Raw genomic sequence first — 21699 nt, 5'->3', positions numbered from 1 at the left:
CTAATTTTTAGCTAATATAGCGATTAGTAGCTTAATAAGCTAACGATTCCTAATCTCTGTAATATTATTAAGCTAAGATATATAGGGGGGAATAGGGTCCTAAATAATACTATTTTCTTTATAAAAAATAGCGATTTTAATATATTCTTACGTATTATCGCCTAAAATTACCTTAACTTTATAGTTAAATTATATTAAAAAATAGGTTACTAATATATAAATTTTATTAGTAATTTCGCTCTTCGCCTTTAATAGGAAGACCTAATAGAAGCGAGTAGTATTATCGGTAACTATTATAAAATAATAATAGCCTCTAATACCTACGCTAGAGATAGGGCCCTAGATATTAATATAAAGCTTCTACGCTAGTATAGTCTAGATATACTTACTTCGTCTAAAAGATAAGATATAATCTTTACTAAGAATATAAGAAGAATAAGGGTACTTAATACTAGATCCCTTTTTAATATTAATTCCTTTAGTATATTTAGATATATACTTTATCTTCTACTCGCCTATATAATAGGCTCTATAATAAGCTAGGTCTATTAAAATAGGTTAAATCTTACTAATTTAAGAAGCTATAGCTAAATCTATAGTAGATATATAGCTATTACTAAATATATAGGATAGTTAAATAGATAGAGCTCTAAGTATATTAATATAGCTATTACTATTATAGGTACGAATCTAATATTAACCGTTCTCCTACTTAGCCGTAATAATAAGCTCTTCCCCCCCTATATAGGAAGCTATATATCTTATTAAATCGAGTCTTAATACTAGAATCCTTCGTAAGTTACTATAAGGAAATAAGATTAATATTAAAAGAAGGAATATACTAGACTCGAAGTAGCTTAAGCTTAGAAATATTATTTCTATTTAAAAAGTTTAGAATAATATTACTATATCCTTTAGTCTATACTTAATAACCGTTTAGAAGCTTTATATCGGTAATAAGAGGCGTAAAATTAATAAAATTTATACGATAAGATATTATATACACTAATACGCTAGAGTCTACTATCTAAATATACTATTTATCGTTATCTATTAATATAGCTATAATATTAATAGCTACTAAGCTTATTTCGGCGAAGCTTATTAAAATCTTCTTAGATTTCTCTTTCGATTTTCAGTTCTTTTTTAAATTAGAAGTACTAGCTATAGCTATATTAACTCTATCTTAAGAGATATCCTTAGATTTAGGATTAAAGAAGTACTACTTACTAGTATAATATATAGAGTATTTATAGTAGATATAATAATATAGTAGCTTATTATCCTTATTATCTTAGTCTTAGCTATAATCTTATCCGGAGCCTCTACCGCGGCTTCTATCTCCTCGGCCTCTATCTCTATCTCTACCTCGATCGTTATTTTACGTAGATTTCGTATCTTTTAAGATAGAAATAGCTACGATTACCATATTTATAGACTTTTTATTCGACTTATATTTAATAAATTTACCGAAAATATAGTTAAGTATACTATCCGGATTAGCTAGAGGTTTATATATATTTAAGAAACCTTTTATACTTTAGTAGCTATTAATTATAAGCTTAAAATAAGCTAGAGCCTATTTAGGTAGTAATAGGGTATTTAGAATAGCTAAATTCGTAAGGTCTAGAGTCGCTTACTATTTAGTAATAAAATTATATAGATTACTATTAGTATATATAAGCTTAATTAAAGATAATAGCCTATAGCTTAAAGTAGTATAGTTACTAGTACTATATATATTACTAATATAAAGGAAGATTTTATAAGAATCTTTATAATCGTATATAAAGTTACGAGCTAAATTACTAAGTATATAATAGATAAGGTATTTCGTAAGCGTATATTTCCGGCGAAACTAGTAAAATCGGTTATTTAGTTAAGTTATATTCTTATTAATCTACTTATTAAATTCCTCTTCGGTAGGTTCTTATCTAAGTTAAGCGAAAAGGATATTTTAAATAGCTTCCTCTATAGAAGTATTATAAGACTCTTAAATAGGGTATATTAGTTTATCTATAATAATAGACTATAGGTCTTCGTCTAGGCTATCTATAATAAATTAAAGCCCTTATTTCTATTTCTCGAAGTTAGCTCTTCCCTTAAGTATAGGAACTAATTTAGCGAAGGTTTTAGCTATCTTATAAGCCTCGAGATCGGAAACTATATTAAATATACGTAAATATATTAATCCTACTATAACGAAATACCGCTATATAGGTAATATAGAGCTTAAAAGCTCTAAATAGCGTAAGAGCCGGAAGGTATAAGGTCTCCTATAACGAAGATATATTATATAGTAAGCCTACTATAGCGAAGTACTACTATATAGGTATATCTACTATAGTAATATACTACTATATAGATAAAGAGTATAAGAGCTCTAAAAATAGGGTAGAAGCCGGAAGGATTTTATATACTTTTAAATAGCGTTAGAGCCGAAGGAGGGACTTTAGCGATAATTCTATATAATAGCTTCGGTAGCTATATTCGATACGTAGGGATCGTTAAGTCGTAAAGAAGTACGAAGTCTGTACTCTATAGAAGGCGTAAGATACGCCGAAAAACGATAGAAAAAGCGGTTATTATATAAGTTATACCTAGGTAGTGAGGAAATGTGAATAACCTCACTTTTTGTACGCTAAGCAGGGCTTATAACCTATTAGATACTACTAGGAGAACGTAGCAGACCTAAAAGAGGGGAGAAAGGAATAGTAAGATTACATCTGGTAAGAGGTGCCTATCTAAGCTACGAAGGTGGTGTGCGTGGGCGCGCACCACGCTAGTGACACGCCTGACCACCAAGCTATCTCAATATATTGTTTGGATTCCGGGGGTGGGGGCAACAGGAGGCTTCAATACTGGCTGAGAGGCGTCGGCCAAAGAGCTTTACTTTAATTGGTTCGAAGACTTGATCCGCTACATATGAATCGTAAGTATATAGACTGAAACCCCTGAAAGCAAAATAGAGGACAAATGGATGGCTAATGCCGAGGCCTGGCATCCACTTACCTATGGCCACGTCAGCTATCATCTGTGTCCCATTGGTGGAAGCCTGACATATGCCATCGCTGCTGAGTCCGTCACACGGAAAATGACTTAGAATCCCAGCTCAAGCCGCAACTGGAACATAACGTGAACAAGTCTCAGATAGTGCTCCTTTCGACAATAATATAGGGTAGCCACATAGCCCTTAGCTCCAGATAGGTGTGCGTTTAGCTCCTACTTTGGATTGTTCCATTATTTTCACCATGACACGAGATTACATGAAATGTTGTCGCGGAAACCTGGGCAACGGGAATAGAGGGTCTCCATCGACCAATAAATAAGGATTTGTTAGCGCCGGGGCTTAATAGTATGTACGCGCGCGAAAAGGATTGGCTGTAGTCCACTTACAGGTAGATGTGGGAGATTCTCTGCATGATATCCAATCTCTGCGCCGCCTAAAGTGGAGAAAATTGAGGTCTTTATGTCCCTTGCCATGATAGCACTTCCCTTCCCGTAGAAGAAGAAGAAGAATAGAAGGCGGTGTGGGAGCAAATACCAAAGAACTTAATAGAATACGCGCGGTCATATAACATAGTTTCAGATAATCAAATCAGGATTATGGCCTCATCTACCGATATGACGAACCTTCCTTTATAAATAGACTCCTCACACTTAGAACGCAATCTTTCATCAAAGGAGGTTATCAATAGATTTTATCGTCAACGAATCGCTTAGCTTATCCCTTCACAGCTCTGGCTAATATCCCTATCCACCATCCGGACGGCCTGACCATACTTCAGAGACCTATTAATCAAAGGAAACTGGAAAAATAGCTCTTAGAGAACACCTGGGAGATAGGAGGAAATCCAGGCCCGAAGAGCAGACCGACGTGCGAAGCGAATAGTTTCATTATCTACTCGTAGGCACAGATGCCATAGAAGCAACGGGTATAGCAGGTCGTGCTTTAGCTAGCTTAAAGCCTTCGCCGTACCGCTCTTGGAAATCGGACAAAACTTGATCTCTCGGCCGCTCGTTATAGCTTGAGTAAGAATCTCCTCCTGAGGGCGGGCGCTCCTGGTTCGTATTCCCGAAGCTTATCCTATTTATGTCCTTGGATAATTGCTGAAGCGAAGTGTTGAGATAGCTTGGTGGTTTGGCGCGTCTCACCAGCGTGGTGCGCGCCCACGCATACCACCTTCGTAGCTTAGATAGGCACCTCTTACCAGATGTAATCTTACTATTCCTTTCTCCCCTCTTTTGGGTCTGCTACGATCTCCCTGTAGCCTCTAATAGGTTATAAGCCCTGCTTAGCGTACAAAAAGTAAGGTTATTTACATTTCCTCACTACCTAGGCATAACTTATATAATAACCTCTTTTTCTATCGTTTTTCGGCGCGTTTTGCGCCTTCTATAGAGTATAGACTTCGTACCTCTTTACGACTTAACGATCCCTACGTATCGAATTATCGCTAAAGTCCCTCCTTTAGCTTTAATGCTATTCAAAAATATATAAAATCCTTCCGGCTTCTACGCTATTTTCAGAGCCCTTATACTCTTTACCTACGTAGCGGTACTTCGCTATAGTAAGACTACTATATAATATATCTTCGTTATCGTGGATCTTATATCTTCCGGCTCTTACGCTTCTTACCTACGTAGCGGTATATCGCCGTAGCGGATATTACCTATATAGCGGTACTTCGTCGTAGTAGGATTAATATATTTACGTATATTTAATATAGTTTCCGATCTCGAGGCTTATAAGGTAGCTAAAACCTTCGCTGAATTAGTCCCTATACTTAAGGGAAGGGCTAACTTCGAGAAATAGAAATAGGAGCTTTAATTTATTATAGATAGCCTAGACGAAGATCTATAGTCTATTATTATAGATAAACTAATATACCCTATTTAAGAGCCTCGTAATATCCCTATAGAGGAAGCTATCTAAAACGTCCTTTTCGCTTAACTTAGATAAGAACCTACCGAAGAGGAATTTAATAATTAGATTAATAAGAATATAACTTAACTAAATAACCGATTTCACTAGTTTCGCCGGAAATATACGCTTACGAAATACCTAATCTATTATATACTTAGCGATTTAGCTTATAGCTTTATACGCGATTATAAAGATTCTTATAAAATCTTCCTTTATATTAGTAATATATACGGTACTAGTAACTATACTACTTTAAGTTATAGGCTATTATCTTTAATTAAGCTTATATATACTAGTAGTAATCTATATAATTTCGTTACTAAATAGTAAGCTACTTTAGACCTTACGAATTTAGCTATTCTAAATACCCTATTACTACCTAAATAGGCTCTAGCTTATTTTAAGCTTATAATTAACGGCTACTAAAGCGTAAAAGGTTTCTTAAATATATATAAACCTCTAGCTAATCCGGATAGTATACTTAACTATATTTTCGGTAAATTTATTAAATATAAGTCGAATAAAAAGTCTGTAAATATAGTAATCGTAGCCGTTTCTACCTTAAAAGATATAAAATCTACGTAAAATAACGATCGAGGTAGAGGTAGAGGTAGAGGCCGAGAAGATAGAGACCGTAGTAGAGACTCCGGATAAGGTCGTGGCTAAAGTTAAAATAACTAGAATAATAATAATTAGCTATTATATTATTATATCTACTATAAGCGTTTAATAGCTTATACTAGTAAGTAGTACTTCTTTAATCCTAAATCTAAGGGTATCTCTTAAGGCGGAGTTAATATAGCTATAGCTAGTACTTCTAATTTAAAAAAGGACTTAAATTCGAAGGAGAAATCTAAAAAGAAGATCTTAACGAGCTTCGCCGAAATAAGCTTATTAGCTATTAATATTACGGCTATATTAATAGATAACGACGAATAGTATACTTAGATAGTAGACTCTAGTATATTAGTATATATAACGTCTTATTATATAAATTTTATTAATTTCACGCTACTTATTACCGATATAAAGCTTCTAAACGGTTATTAAGTATAGACTAAAGGATATAGTAATATTATCCTAAACTTTTTAAATAAAAATAATATTTCTAAGCTTAAGCTACTCAGAGTTTAGTAATTCCTTCTTTTAATATAAATCTTATTTCCTTATAGTAACTTACGAAGGATTCTAGTATTAAGACTCGATTTAATAAGATATACGGCTTCCTATATAGAGGAGAAGAGCTTATCGTTATAGCAAAATAGGAGAACGGTTAATATTAGGTTCGTACCTATAATAGTAATAGCCTTATTAATATACTTAGAGCTCTATCTATTTAACTATCCTATATATTTAGTAGTAGCTATATACCCGCTATAGATTCCGCTATAGCTTCTTAAATCGGTAAGATTTAACCTATTTTAATAGACCTAGCTTATTATAGAGCCTATTACGCCGGCGAGTAGAAGGTAAAGTATATATCTAAATATACTAAAGGAATTAATATTAAAAAGAGATCTAGTATTAAGTACCCTTATCCTTCTTATATTCTTAGTAAAGGCTATACCTTATCTTTTAGACAGAGTAAGTATATTAAGACTATACTAGCGTAGAAGTTTTATATTAATATTTAGGATCCTATCTCTATCGTAGGCGTTAGAGATAATCGTTATTTTATAATAGTTACCGATAATACTACTCGCTTCTATTAGGTCTTCCTATTAAAGGCGAAAAGCGAAATTACTAATAAAATTCGTATATTAGTAACCTATTTTTTAACGTAATTTAACTATAAAGTTAAGGTAATTTTAGGCGATAATATATAAGAATATATTAAAATCGCTACTTTTTACGAAGAAAATAGTATTATTTAGGACCCTATTCCCTCCTATATACCTTAGCTTAATAGTATTACGGAGATTAGGAATCGTTAGCTTATTAAGCTACTAATCGCTATATTAGCTAAAAATTAGCTTCCTAAATATCTATAAGATAAGCTACTTTTAGGTATTAATTATACTATAAACCGTCTCTAGTAGTCTACTATTAATATAACTCTATATAAAGCTTTCTATAGTAAAAAGCTAGATATTTTAAATCTATATATACTTAGCTACTAAGCTTAGTATCTAATTCTAAAGGAACGTAGGATAGATAAGCTTTCTCTGTATATAGCCGAAGTAAGGCTAGTAGACTATAGTACTAATAGATATCGACTCTATAATATTTATTTAAAGAAGATTATAGTCTCTCGTAATATAGTCTTTAATAAGAATATAACGAAGGATCTACCTAAGCCTATATATAATCTCGATATAGAGCTAAAGTTAGTTCTTACGTAATCTATAGCTAATTAACGCTATTATATACTATCGGATTTCCTACCGGCTAATAGCGATTAACTAATTTAGCTAGATTTAGCTAATAGCCCTTATAAGCTAGTACTACTAGTAACTCTATCTTCTTATATTCTAATAGAAGATCTACTATTATCTAAGCGGTCTAATATACTACTTTCTTTATTTAAACGTAAAGTCTAACTTAAAAAGCTTCGTAAATAGATTAAGCGGAGATTCGCCTATAAACAGAATAAATATATCGACGATAGCTCTTAAACTATAGAGGATAGTTCCGAAACTATCGAGGGCAGTCCTAGAAATATCGACGATAATCTTTAAACTATAGAGGGTAGTTCTAAAACTATCGAGGGTAGTTCTAAAACTATTAAGGCTAATCCTAAAACTATCGAGAGTAGTTCTTAAACTATACCTAAGATAGATCTTTAGTGTTCCTTATAAGTCTATAAGAAGACTTAAGCGGCTATAGAGTTAGAGGAATATTTACGTTTTCTTAAGCGTTTAAATATAGCTCTAGCTAATTATATTAAATACGCTACTTTTTTAATTTGTAGTATAACTATAGACTTATAACTACTTCTAAAGCTTTTATATTAAGCTTTACCTTAGTTAACGCTATATAAACTAGATAGCTAGTAGGATATAATATAAAATTATAGTAAGGATAAATAGACTAAATAGATTAAAGCGGTAAATAAGGAAATATAGAAGTAGCTAAAAAATAGTACTTAGTGTGTATATAATCTTCCTACTAAAGGCACTAAAAAGACGCTTCTTCTGCTTCGATAGGTCTTTCGTATTAAGGATAATAGGACCTATAAAGCGCGTCTCGTTATAAAAGGGTTTAAGTAACGTAAAGAAATCGATTATCTTAATATTTATATAAGTATAGCTAAAGCTTTAAGCTTCAAAATATTCTGCGTAATCGCTACGTATTTCGGCTAGTAGATATATTATATTAACTTTATTACGGCGTTTCTTAATATAGAGCTTCTTAAAGAAATCTATATTTAACTTCCTAATAGTTTTAAAGAGCCTAGAAAATACGGCCTTCTTTTAAAGACTTTATACGGTCTAAAATAGAGTCCTCGCGAATAGTATAATACTATCTATAGGGCTCTAATAGTAATTAGATTTATTCGCTTATAAGCGGACTATTCGGTATTTATATATATTAAACGTAAGCTCTATCTTCTTATATATATTAATAATATACTAATTATCACGCCTTTAGATATATCTCTTATATAGCTTAAGGACTATATTCAAAAATCCTTCGATATTACTAATAATAGTACTACTACGCGATTCCTTACGATTAATATCGTTTATATAGATAGTAAGGTAAAGCTCTCTTAGCTCGTCTATATTCGAAAGGTCCTTATAAAATTCAACCTATAAGATATATATATAGTCCCTACGCTATTTTATAATAAGAAGATCCTATAACTACGTAAGGATACTACTACTCCGGCGGAAGTTAAAGCTTACCGTAAGATAGTAGGCTTACTTATTTAGCTAATAGTTAATATACGACTAGATATTATATTTATAGTTATAAAGCTTATAAGATATATATATAACCCCTCTACGAAGTATATAACTATATTAAAGCGTATCTTTCGATATCTTAAGGATTCTAAAACGCTTACTATCGCGTATTCTTACTTACCAGACCCCCTCTTTAGATTTGTTAATATAGATTAGGCCGGTAAATATATAGATAGTAGTATATTAACCTCCGGCTTCCTTTTTAAGCTTACGAATAGTATAATTACTTAGGCTTATAAAAAGTAAATATATATTACTCTTTCCTCTACAGAAAGTAAGTATATAGCTATATCTTTAGCTATCTAAGAGATATTATAGCTATAGCTCTTTCTTAAGGAACTTAATATAGAGTCCCTTTTGTAACTTCCTACTATAATCTATAAGGATAACTAAGGCGCTATTTACCTTACTAAAAGCTATGATTTATACTAACAAACGAAGTATATTAACGTTAAATACTATTATATTAGAGACTAAGTCTCTAGGGGGGTATATAAATTCGTTAAAATCTCTACTATAGAGTAGGTAGTAGATAGCTTTACTAAGCTACTATAGCGAGTCTAATTCGAGAGGTTCCTACACCTTTTAGGTATAAAAAAGCTCTGATTTAATACCCTTTCTAACGAGCTTAATTCTAAGGGTTTAAATACCTTTTTAAGCTCAAAAAGCTATATTAAGGCGTTATCAATATATTTATATGATCACTTTTCATGTTTTTCGTGTTTTGATTGAGATTGGTGGATCGAGGTCCAGGGGGTGTTGAGATAGCTTGGTGGTTTGGCGCGTCTCACCAGCGTGGTGCGCGCCCACGCACACCACCTTCGTAGCTTAGATAGGCACCTCTCACCAGATGCAATCTCACCATTCCTTTCTCCCCTCTTTTGGGTCTGCTACGATCTCCCTGTAGCCTCCAATACAACTGATTGCTCAAAGTAAACTCGCTAAACTTTACAATCTTTAGTTCTGCTCGCTGAAAGTAGTTCCGGCGCTCTGTACTCTTGCTCTTGCTATATTAATGCATTACTGGAGAAGCACGACAAACCCCTCTCCGTCTTGGCTGTTATTATTTTTGGACATGGTCAAAAGTATCGCAAACACACATCTATTGCTGCTTTTATAGTGGGAAAAAGCTATTGATCTACTAACATGGGAACGAAATAAAATCATCATCACTGTAACCACAAGCCCTGGCAGCAAATTCAAACTCGTGATCGTTTCTGCAAGTCGGTAAGTCTGACCATTCCTTCTTCAATATGAGTTGACACTCTCCATTACCTGCTTTCTCATCCTCTTCCTTAGCAACATCGAGCATGTACCGAAGCACTGCCCGACAGCCCATCTGCGTCCCAGCGCGTCGCAGGTAGTTCTTGGTATCCGGTGGCCACTCGCTCCGATTGTTACAGCGCCACTCGATATTTGCAGCAGTGGGAGCTCTTCCAGCATTGAGACACTCCACAGCGATCCGGAAAATATTTACAAAGCCTTTTCGCAGTGATTTTTTGGTTTTGAGGTTCCTTCGCACATCGGGATCGAGGTGCACGAGGGTGTAGTCGTTGTCCTGTATCCAAAAGCTGCCATCATCAATTTCCTCCTGATTGAGGTCGTAGTTGGTCTCGCCCTGACAGATCAAAGAGCTCCTCATTCGAGGGGATATAAATCCTTCCAGGCACTCTCCGCATGTACACCCATATCGGAGACATGCTTTATCAAGCCCTGAAGCATCCATTTCCAACAACATGGAGAGACAGTACACTGCGGTGTCGGGATACCCTTTAAAGTGATCTGACACATTCAAGATTCTGAAAAGGCCAAATGACTTTCGTGTACGCATTATCTCTAACTTCTCCTGCAATGCCTCGAGTGGTGTATACCCATCAATATCACGGGCTGTCTTCCAGGTGTCGGCGTGTTGAACATTTTCCAGTAGCCACCGTGTGCTCAGAGGCTTAAGCTCGGATGCCGTTAAATGCAGAAGCGTGGCTTCAGAATTGGTCACTCGATCCCAGCCAAACTCACCGGAAACATGGGAGACGAAAAAAGCTTTGAGTTCTTCGTCCGTCAGAGTAAGAGCCGCATGATGCAGCGGCAACGAGTCACGAAGTCTGTCCATTTTCAGTCTCTTCACCTCAGTAGAACGGTCTGCTTCATAGATAACTTCCAATTCCTCGTCCTCAAGATCTTCAGCATGGCTTCTACGCGGATCGAAATCAGAAGTTAAACCAAGGTTGCGAGACTGATGCTGGAGATCGAACGAAAATGCAAAACATCGAGATGCTCCGATTCGGCGGAAACCGCACGATCGCCAAAAGTCAATGGCTCCGGATTGAACTCGAACCCGCGTCATTAAGCGCTCTTCTGCAGACTTGCCCACTAACTGCGATTCGATATCAGGTGTTAATATTCCGGGGCTGACTAGAGCATGTAGAGTCCATGCTCGCTCAAACGCCTCATTGGAACCGTAGAAAAGATCTGCGTCTTCACCGTCTGGCTTATCGTCTAGCCAGAACCGTTTGGCCTTTTCCAACAGCAAAGACACTACTCTTTGTCCCAGCCCTTTCCGACGTAGCTCCATTGCTGTAACATGAACGTTTTCGATTAGGAAAAGAGGGCCATGATCAAGCTGTTTCCCCCATATACCAGTTCCTCTTTGAACTGGGTGGTCTTTGTACTTGGTCTTGACTGTCCCGTATCGATGAAAGACATGGAAGGCCACATCGCACGTTTCCTCGCTGGGCTCTTCCATCCTTTCCCAGAATTCAGAGCGCACGCCCTCTCGATGAATATACCGAGCCAGAGTGGTTGCGACAGCGACGCCATCGCAAGTGCATTTGGCGACAAAGTTTTCATCCATTTGGATCCGCCTACTTGTTCGTCGGTCAAAAAAAGCCGAATCTTCAGCGTTCGTGCCGGGTCACCGGAGGCGGTATACTCGTGCTCTTCAATGTCCTGTTCACAATCCATTTCTTCGCTATCATCGCTGCTCTCATCTTCCTTCCACCATTCTTCTTCCTCGGAGTCATCGAATTCGTCGTTTCCAATGTCATCTTCCGTCGACCCATCGTCTTCGAAGTCCATTCCTGATCGCCAAAAGAATGTCAGTATAGCTCACGTAGCTTATGTGTTCGTGGGAGGGTAGGGGAGCGCGGGGAACGCACTGCTTCGCTTGAGGGATACTCCGTTTCCCTTCCTTGTTTCCCCGTCGTTTTCCATGCTTATTATGAACTTTGCTTCCTGGCCTAATGTGGGCGAGACCTTTATGAGGTAGGAGAAGATAGGCTGGCGGGTGGAGAGACAAAAGTAGAGTCTGCCAACATTTGAGGGCATGCTGTACTTAAATAGGCGGCAGACCCAAAATGGATGACAAAGAATATTGTGCACTTTCAATATTATTGGCTTCATCCTCGATAAAAAAGTACTAAGTTACTTCCGGGGCAGGGATTCTGGATGCGTGTGGCTCAGCAGCGACTTGCTTTTAATGATTAGTTTTGCCCGTTCCCAGCTTGGTGCCAAAACCCCGTATCCTCTTTTCATGCCGCCAACCTCGCCCTTTCAACGTCGTTTCTTCTCTACGGTATGAGGTACCTTGCACTCATTGCCTCCCCCTTCTTTCACTCTGGCCCCCACCAACTGCTGCGCCTTCCCTTTCAGCCCGGTGCACTGCCCCCCTCTCCCCCATTTTTATCGGAGATGCCGCTCGTGGGTTTCAGGAGCAACAAAGCTCCCCGGATCGACTCACATGTTCCTGGAGCTAATGGAGGTGCTCTATAAGCCTATGTTTATCTCTGACCACCAATTCATGGTGCAGTCAGGGCGATGCCAGAGACGCTTCAGTTGAGCAGAGACTCGCAGTTGTCCTCTAGGAACCGCTGCACTCAAATTGCTCAATCTACTCCTACGATTAGAATCTAAAGACGACCTAGCCATGTGAGCCGGGTCTGAACATCATTTGGAATACATATTATTGCGAACTAGCTCCAGACATCGTGTTAGTCCATGCTATTATCAGTCAGTTTGGCAAGGTACAAGAAAGCCTCTCGTTGCATTCTCGGGGGACGAATAGAACATAAATTGCTCTTGCTCAGCAGCCACACGAACGAGAGGGTCAAACGACATGATTGACTTCGTGGCTTTCACAGAAACTCTCCATAAGGTCCGAGTCTCTGTCCCAATATCATCAGATATTACTTCCCACGCGAGGCAGACGTTTGCTGGTCCATCGGGTTCTAACACCAGCATTTGATTCAGCGTACTAGTAACCTGTGAGTAATCTAGCTACAGATTGTCAACAGGGCCGCGGATACCGTACGTGACGCTCACGTCCGTCGAAAAGCTAATGTAGCTAGTAAAGATACCGAGGAAGTCTCCCTCGCGTACTAGGATGATAGAACAGACGAATAAGGTATCGTTTTTAGGTAGGAGAAAGGTAAACGCGGACTTATCTACCCCAAATTCTAAGACCGAATAGTTCTCGAAAGGTACGTATATAGTATTAGGGGGAAATACTAGTTACCCTATTACCTTAAAGCTTTCTTCTTCGTTAAGGGAAGCCTAATCATTTCTGCTATTATTCCAAGACGACTCACGGACTTTCAACCTCTCTATAACCTCAGGATTTTCAAGATTATATAGGCGCGTATAATCGCCTTTACCGATCCTAAGAGCCCGTGTCTCTAGTTATTTAATATAAGGTCTGTATTTAGTCTCCTACCTTAGAATTATATCTATAAGTAAGATTTCTAAGGTCTTCGGATAACCTTTATAGTAACTATCGAATTCCTTAGTACGGTAGTAGAGGGCTTTTTCGATTCCGACTTCACGTATTTTAAATAAGTTTTTCCAAAAGTTTCGGTAGTATTACTAGTTTTATACACTCAATCCGTATCTAGCGTCTTCTATAAACTTTCTAGTCGTAGCTTTCTCCGCTACAGTAAATCCGTCGGTAGGGCCTTTCGCGGATAGTAGCTTCGTATAATCGATTAGCGTAGTACCCTTAAGAATAATTTTCCAGAATATTATTTCGTTATATCGATTTTATAAACCCTTACTAACTACTAGAGTATTATCCCTTTAAATAATACTAACTTCTTACTTATAATCATACTCTATAATCTTATTAATATATTTCCGGATCTTATCGGGATTAGTCCTTATTAGGGCTATAGAAGTTTAGTAACCGTATCGTACGATTACCGAATTAACTACAAAATATTTAAATAATATTAAGGCTATTATATTCATTATAAACGCGGTATCTAGCTAGTATGACGAGAACTCGTTAGCCGGGAGATTTAATAGGCGAGAATCTTTTATATATTCGCTATTAGATAAGGTCTAGATAAGAGAAAGGTAAACCTTAAGCTAAGTATAAGGACCGATTTACTTAAAGGAAAGGAGCGGCCTATCTTATAATTATAATACTAAGGACCCACTTCGATCGTTCCTTCCGTAGCTATATACCCGAGCGAAGGTTTATTAGCATATTTTTCTAAACGCTATAGAATTTACCGCTTTCTTCTCTTCCTCGATTCTGCCCCCGTTAGATTTATATAGTCCCTCTTCTAGGCATTCAAAAGCCGAGAGGACCTACGCCCTTTCGGTAGTAAAGCTAGAGGCGTCCGTAAAACCGAGCCGCTAGTTCGTGATAGGGTTTCTCTTATATTCCCGTCTTGACTTACAAGATAAGTCCCCACAAGACCTTTTTTTGCAAGAAGAGCGTTCAGTGCTTTTTCAATTAACAAATGTCTAAGTCCACAATGTAAGGATCTGGTTTGGAACTTCTCTTTGACAGTGTGGTTGGCATTCAGGTTCAAAGTCGAGGTTTCGGGAGAGGACAGGTGATTGTAGAGTTCCTCGAGTCTTGTTGGAGAAATACCATTTTTTTCCTGCTTATTTTGGTACTCTTGCCCTACTGATCTCAATGCAAGAACACGGCGTAGTTTGGACACTGGATCATTTGATCTGACACCCTCTGGGATTGCAATATGTTGCCATCGAATGTCTTCTCCCATTTTTCGCTTGCGTGATAAAATAAAATCGTCTTCAAGTTGTCGGGCCTCGAGAAGCCACCAGGTCTCTCTTTGAATGCCTCGCAAGAGAGATTTGAGAGTGCCGAGTTTCTTTCCTTGGTTCTTTCCCTCTAATTTCTCTGTAGCCGGAGCGATTTGCTCTAGGGGATCCTGAGTTTCGTGTATAGGTGAATGCGCTTGAGATGTAGAGGCTGAGAGACTTTCGGATGGGCTGGGACAAAGATTATTCGCAGTGTGCACCGCCGAGTTTGTAGGCGGCCGCGACCCATCAGATTCAATGCATAGCGGAGTGGCCACCACAGAGGATGGGCTGGGTATTAAATTGAACTGAAGTCGCTTTCCAATCTCTTTGAGCGTCAAAATTGTCTGTGTAGCGTGCGTGTGAAGGGATTCGTCGGAAACATTGCGTATGAAGTTCAAGGCCCCTAAGAGATCCATTTTTTGGGTGACTTGAAAGCGTATGTGAAGTGGGCCCATTAACATAGTAATATGAACAACGTAGGCATTGGCGGGCTCCACAATCAGTTTTGCCAAAACTGATAGTGGAGCTCAACCCAACAGGAAATGCAGGTGACGCCGGTATCACAGTGGGGTCACTGGGGACTAGACCTTCTTTATTGGATGCCTTGAAATCAACTAGCTCCAGATTAAAACCAAAGAGGACTGTGCGCGTGGCTTACATTTGATTCATCCTGATCACAGGTAAAACCCCACCTTTGAACGTATAGTTAGGCCCAGATCACATTCTTGGAGAATGACCGTGCATGCCTATGTTGATTTGGATCAAAATTAGAATGGATGCAGACTCTCGGCGACAAGAACGCCACATTATCCTTGTATTTTGGGGTTGCCTCGAATCTTATACAGCAGAGTCTCGCATCCAATCAGCAAGGGGAGTAGTCCAGCCCGCTAGACTTTAGCTCAACATCAGCGCCACAATACGATTTAGGGCAAGGGTTAAGAAGCCTGGGTGGGTCCCGATGGGGGCCTGCCAATATGGGAGAAGAGATGCCCTCCCCGTCACACTACCAGGCGGCCCGTGCCTAGCGGGTGCCCCATTTATGGTTGAAATTCTACCAGTCTGTTCGTCTAGCCTACGAATGATCCTCCACAGATGTCTCAATCTAGCCCCTCGTGCCAACCTTGCCGCCAGACGTTCCATGCCCACAGCAATTAGGCGGCAGCAGACGCTGAAGTTGCGCCCTGGGAAAGCGGCGTAAGTTACGCCTCATTTAAGCGGGGTAGGGCCCTTTGCGCTGCACAGCGAAGAGCTTTTTTTTTTTCAGTTTTTCGCCCTTAGAGATAATTTTTCCAATTGTCAGGTGGGACTGCACGAGTAGATGAAAACAGAGAGGAAATCAGCCTCCTGCTAATGCACGAGATTCATAGTTTGCTATGCTTTAAATCATTTCTGCAATTCGATGAAAGGGCGGCAATAGCCCACGTTGGGATGCCGCGAGTTTACAGTATTCCCTTAAAGTGCGCGACGACCAAATACACCTCGCCCGAGGACAAATGACGCAATAAGTGTCTATGTTTTATCCCCAAGCGGCAAAGTTCCCGCAAAGGCTCAGAGTCGTGTGCCAGTCCAAGGCAACTCCATCGCAGCTTCTGTGTTGATCTAAGCCTTATTCCGAGTCCACTTTCGACTTCAACTTGCATTGTTTGTTCTTATTCAAATCGCATGAATAAAATAAATTGACATGAAGTTCAGCGTCCACCTTGCCAGGTTCAACAGCCCACTTCTCCTCCACATGCTAGACATTTAAATTGTACGATCCTCGACGTATATTTGAGGCGTAGGCTGGTTGGCACCCTTGATGGCAATAACAGTTCCCTGGCCAGGAATATTCCGATTCCCAGGCACATGATATGTTCTGATGATTGGATTAAGTCCCAATTGCCGAAGAGACGAGGACATTATCTCCATTTGATCGGGCAATGCCACAGCACCGTTGAACCAAGCACAAACGACAACAGTGTCCGCTGAAGGAAAGTACCCTCTATTCTGTTGGTAAAGAGCAGCCACTCGACTCATCATATAACGGGCGTTGTTATCACCGGCAAACGGATCAGGCGATGGTTGCAATGGTTGCGGCGGAATATGAGCAAGAATAGCACCGTATGCAGATGCTATGAGAACGTATTGGAGGCTACTGGGAGATCGTAGCAGACCCAAAAGAGGGGAGAAAGGAATGGTGAGATTGAATCTGGTGAGAGGTGCCTATCTAAGCTACGAAGGTGGTGTGCGTGGGCGCGCACCACACTGGTGACACGCCTGACCACCAAGCTATCTCAACAGAACGACAGAGCAAGATCCAAGGTCCCTGGTACCAATTGCCGCCAGTTTTTGGAAAGAAAGAAACTGGACGTCGCCCATTGGGACCACAAGAACTGCACGAGAGGCTTGCCATTGAGCGAGGATTCCGGACATTGTGGGGATCTCAGAATTAGGAGTGTGTGATATATTTACTCGGAAAAGTTAGAAGGGTTATGTCTATCAAGAGTAATCTTCTGCTACTTATAGTCTCTCAATGAAGCTGCTAAGTATATGCAAGGCGCTGAGAATGAGGTTCACGTCCCTGGCTGCTTTCTAATTCGAATTGATAGACTGCGTACTCCGTACAATGCACCTTTTTCCCAAGCTAGCCGCCCACCCTAAAACATGTAGTAAATGCAAGCCTCCAATTGGTAGTTTGTAAGCCCCACTCATGCTGGCGTCGCGAAAGTGGATCGCTTACCTACAGAACCAATTGGTTGACTCCTGCGCTGTAGGCCAGGATCAATTGGGGACTCACTCAACCTGTCCTCGGTTGCACAGATCATTCTGTCATCAAAACTTCCTACGAGAGTTCAAGTTCGCAGCCATGGATACAAGCCAATCAGCTTGTTCATAAGGCTGCTTGCTCATCTGGAACCAACCGGAAGATAGCATTTTGCTGCGAAATACCGCCTATTGTGCACACCTTCTAATTGGCTAACCCGGTGCACGGGAAAGCAGATTCGGCGTCCGATGACTTCGACTCAACATAAATACCTCTCCCTCGCCACCTACTGCGCAGGATCTACTTTCCGCTTCATTCAGCCCCCAAGTACGTGTGACAAAGAAATTGTGAAAACCTCCCATTGAACTCCGCTATGGACGTCCTGCCGCCGCCAGACTACCCCCCGGTCCAACCGAGCGATTACCCTCAAATTCCAACTCGGACGCCACCAGCGACTCTTGAGGTATTGCGTGCTTCTTGCGTTCGCGGTGATATTCAGAAATTTCGGGAGATTCTTGAATCACAAAGTTCTTCGTCGGAGGGCTTTGACATATGCGACTTCTATGCGATAATGATCGAAGCCATCAAACGAGACGACGTACAATTCATCAAAGAGCTCCTTGTTCGCGGCTTGCCTATGGATCCGCTCTATGCACTGGAGGCCGTTAATGCGAACGCAAAGGATGCCCTGGAGGTATTCCTTAAAAACGGATGGAATATCAACCAGCCTATGAGCGAACTCAAACCTCCCGTACTAGGGTGAGGCTCTTTCCAATAACCTTAACCATGTCATCGAAAGATTACAACATTTGTTCAGTTATGCTATTGCAGATGAGGAGATGGTAGCTTGGCTTCTTGATCATGGAGCTGATCCTAATCGACAATGTGTTATTGACCTCACTCCGCTTTCCCTTGCTGTCGAGAGCGCGCCAGTATCGGTCATCCAGCTCATGCTCAGTCGTGGCGGAGATGTTCGAAAAGGCCAACTTCTCCATCACGCAATTGAACGGCATTCGGATAACATTGCGGTCTTAAGCCTTCTTCTAGGGAAAGGGGCACCTATCAATTCAACTAGATACGAGGATCATTATCCTTCTCGGGCGCTATTCTCTTTCATGGACCTCGGAACGCCTCTGCATAAAGCGGCTGAACTCGGCAAAGCGGATGTGGTTCGCTATTTGGTCAGCAAAGGAGCGAACTTGAATGGTAAAGATGCAAAAGGTCGCACAGCTCTGGAGTATGCGCGAATGTTAGATCAGCGGGAGGTTACTCATGCACTCGAGAAAGGCACGTAGCTTGTCCTTTCGCTCTTGATACGCTCGTTCATGTATCAGGTGGATGGTCTGGGCTACAATTTAGATTACCGTTCGCCAGCATTCGAAATTAGTGTTCTCTTAAGCGCGCTTTTCTGTAGTATTTTGCGATTAGCACAATCATCTTGTTGCTTATTAAATTTGGATTGGTTCAGAGCTTTTATCAAACTTGTATAACCTTGCTGCACTATCATGATATGAATCATACGGGATACGGGAATGGGCAAATTTGAGAGGCCCAATGTCATCTACACAGAAAGAACGAGTTCCCTACGACAAGCCGGGCTTTTGGGCTAGGACAGGCAAGCAGTGGCAAGGTGACAGTGGGGATCCTGTAGCATACTTGGCGCTCTGTTGGTCATACTATTGGATTACCATATGCAGGGCACAGGCCGATTGTCGTGGTAATGCACGAACCCTGGCATTGCGTGACCTGGATCGTCGCACTGATCCGAGCTCGCCTGGCGACAAACAATTGGATAGAAACCGCCTCTTCAATCAATTCTGAAGGCACATGATATCTGTGTATTGGATATCATTCAAACTGAAAGGGAATCGGCAGCAGACTAGTGCCTCACTTTGCAAGGCGACGATTCAGCCTCGCGCTAATGTAGGAGCCTTCACAGCAACTACGTGGTAGCTAGACTGCAAGTGCGAAGCCAGCTCCGAGTCAGTTAGTTGGTGTTTAAACTTACCATGTGATGCTCTATGCAGTGAAGTGCTATGCGGGCGTAGTAGGGACGGGGTGCCTCACCAGGAATCATCGGAACTGGCTGCTAGGTTTATTTCGAAGTCTTTCTAGCGATCATTAGAGTTTCAGTGAATCAGCTCTATCGTTGGAATATAGGAAGGATACAGGTCGGTCGGTCATGGACAGTATTACCGGATAACGGTGCGTCTCGATTATGATAGTTATCCATAGAAATATGTTATTTATTATTTCTTTCCGCCCCTCCGACTTTGCGGACCCCTTCTTTTAGCTCTCCGATACTTTAATTTAGTAGAATAGTGAACCTAAAGTGAAGCAGAAGCGCGGTTAGGAAAATAGTCGGTAATTTCCTTCTATATTAAGTTTCTTTCCTCCTTTAATTTCACTAGTAAGTTATTCTCGTCCGTAGAATAGGTTCGGCGTTTACTTTTCCCGCGAGTTAAACGGCTTACGCTTACTAGCGGCTTTAAAACTCGACTTACTTTATCGTAGTTATAGGAGGGACTATATATAGTAATATATAATATTAAAGGGATACTATTAGGTATAAGAGTAAAGAAGAAAGTAGGCTCGGATTCCTAGGTCTTAATAGTAAGAATTATCTATCTAATAATATTATAGCTCTCGTAATTCCTAGGTAATAAACTAAAGAATATATTATTAGGATAGTATAGAGTAGTCCTATTTAGAGGACTATATTTCTCCTCTATAGAATCCTTAATATCTAAAAGCTCTAATTAGATTATATTACTTATAAAGTCTTCGTCCGAGGAATTATTCCTATCCTCGCTACTTTCGCTCTTATATATATTTAATAGAATAGGTTTTAGCCTTAAGTCTGAATACTATATAGGCCTAGACTATAGTAGAGAAATAACTATAGCGATAGATAAGTAGCGCTTATAATAAGTAGCGTCTTATTTTCCGGTCTAAGATAATAGGTATTCTTTCTCTTTATATTTTCTCGGATAAGCTAAAATAGGGTTCTTATTACTTTAGATACTAGATTTTCTCGGTTAAGAATTACTAGACTTATATCTACTAGCTTATTCGAGATCTATCGAATTAGGTATATTAATATATATCGGATTAACTAGTCTATAAGAGTCTAACTTAGCTATAATTCTAGGAGAATAATACGAAATTAATCTAGTTTAGTTTACTTCTTTATAGTTATCCGAATAGTAGTTAGGATAATTATCTAGGAAAGGAATATAAGGATTTATATTATTTCGCTTCTTAGAGATAATACCTATATAGGATAAGATAGAGGAGAGTAGAGTATTAGAAGAATATTTACTAAATATAGTAGATATATCTAATACTAGGCTATAAGATCTAAAGTATAAGTAATATAAAGATTAGTTTTGTCTCCACTAAATATCCTCTATTATATATAATTATATAATCTTAGGATATAAGATTACTAATTTAGGTAAAAGAATTATAGTAGAAGGGAACTAAGAAGGCTATAAAGGACTTATATAACTTAGTTAGGATCTCGGGAAGATATCTAAACTATCTAACTCTATACTTTCGCTCGAATTCCTACTAAAGAAGGAAAGAGCTAGATTTAAAAATCGATTAATAAAATAGAAAGTAGACTAGCTCCGACCTTGAAACTTATAGTTACTAGGTATAGTTTCGTCTATATTATCTTAGTAGTAACTACTAATCCTCTATAGCGAGGAATAGATATTACTATCGCTAGCTTTAAGTAAATATAATAATAGTATTACTATCTCCTATAATCTTACTAGTTCGAGGTTAAATAAGTTAGATAACCTAGATATATACTAATATATTATATATTCTTCTATACTAGTAGCTAAATAGAGGAAGTTAGTTAGGGCTAATATCGAGCTATTAGTCGCTAAAGAGACTAGTTTATTAAAGAATATATATTACTTACCTAATAGTAAGATATTTAAACTATTAGAACCTTTCTTACTATTAAAGGTAAAATATAGCGATTTTATAGGCTTTAAAGGACTATAGTAGAATTATATATTATTAAGGAGTACCGGTATAGTCTTAGATCTAGAGAGGAA

General features: G+C 38.9%; 4 protein-coding genes across 4 annotated transcripts; 1 reads left to right on the top strand and 3 right to left on the bottom strand.

Annotated features, from left to right (window-relative positions):
- Positions 1-9976: 9976 nt before the first annotated feature.
- Positions 9977-12159, bottom strand: N7539_000048 (uncharacterized protein; the record flags this gene model as incomplete). Its single annotated transcript, XM_056929652.1, has 3 exons — positions 9977-11696; positions 11765-11912; positions 11991-12159. 3 exons carry the CDS (start codon positions 12157-12159, stop codon positions 9977-9979), a joined length of 2037 nt encoding a protein of 678 aa, XP_056793945.1.
- Positions 12160-13107: 948 nt separating this feature from the next.
- N7539_000047 (uncharacterized protein) lies at positions 13108-15299 on the bottom strand (the record flags this gene model as incomplete). Its single annotated transcript, XM_056929651.1, has 5 exons — positions 13108-13302; positions 13423-13503; positions 13705-13824; positions 14341-14418; positions 14511-15299. The coding sequence occupies 5 exons, from the start codon at positions 15297-15299 to the stop codon at positions 13108-13110; spliced, it is 1263 nt and encodes a 420-aa protein (XP_056793944.1).
- A 1327-nt stretch (positions 15300-16626) lies between these two features.
- On the bottom strand, positions 16627-17295 carry N7539_000046 (uncharacterized protein; the record flags this gene model as incomplete). The annotated part of the gene is made up of 2 exons (XM_056929650.1): positions 16627-16994; positions 17196-17295. 2 exons carry the CDS (start codon positions 17293-17295, stop codon positions 16627-16629), a joined length of 468 nt encoding a protein of 155 aa, XP_056793943.1.
- Positions 17296-17999: 704 nt separating this feature from the next.
- N7539_000045 (ankyrin repeat domain-containing protein) lies at positions 18000-18921 on the top strand (the record flags this gene model as incomplete). Its single annotated transcript, XM_056929649.1, has 2 exons — positions 18000-18385; positions 18444-18921. 2 exons carry the CDS (start codon positions 18000-18002, stop codon positions 18919-18921), a joined length of 864 nt encoding a protein of 287 aa, XP_056793942.1.
- Between the last annotated feature and the right edge of the window lie 2778 nt (positions 18922-21699).

This window comes from Penicillium diatomitis, assembly GCF_028827545.1.
Source record: "Penicillium diatomitis strain IBT 30728 chromosome Unknown utg000001l_segment0_segment0, whole genome shotgun sequence".
Classification (NCBI taxonomy): Eukaryota; Fungi; Ascomycota; class Eurotiomycetes; order Eurotiales; family Aspergillaceae; genus Penicillium; species Penicillium diatomitis.
Note: the sequence above shows the minus strand (reverse complement) of the source record. Positions and strands in the feature narration are given on the sequence as shown.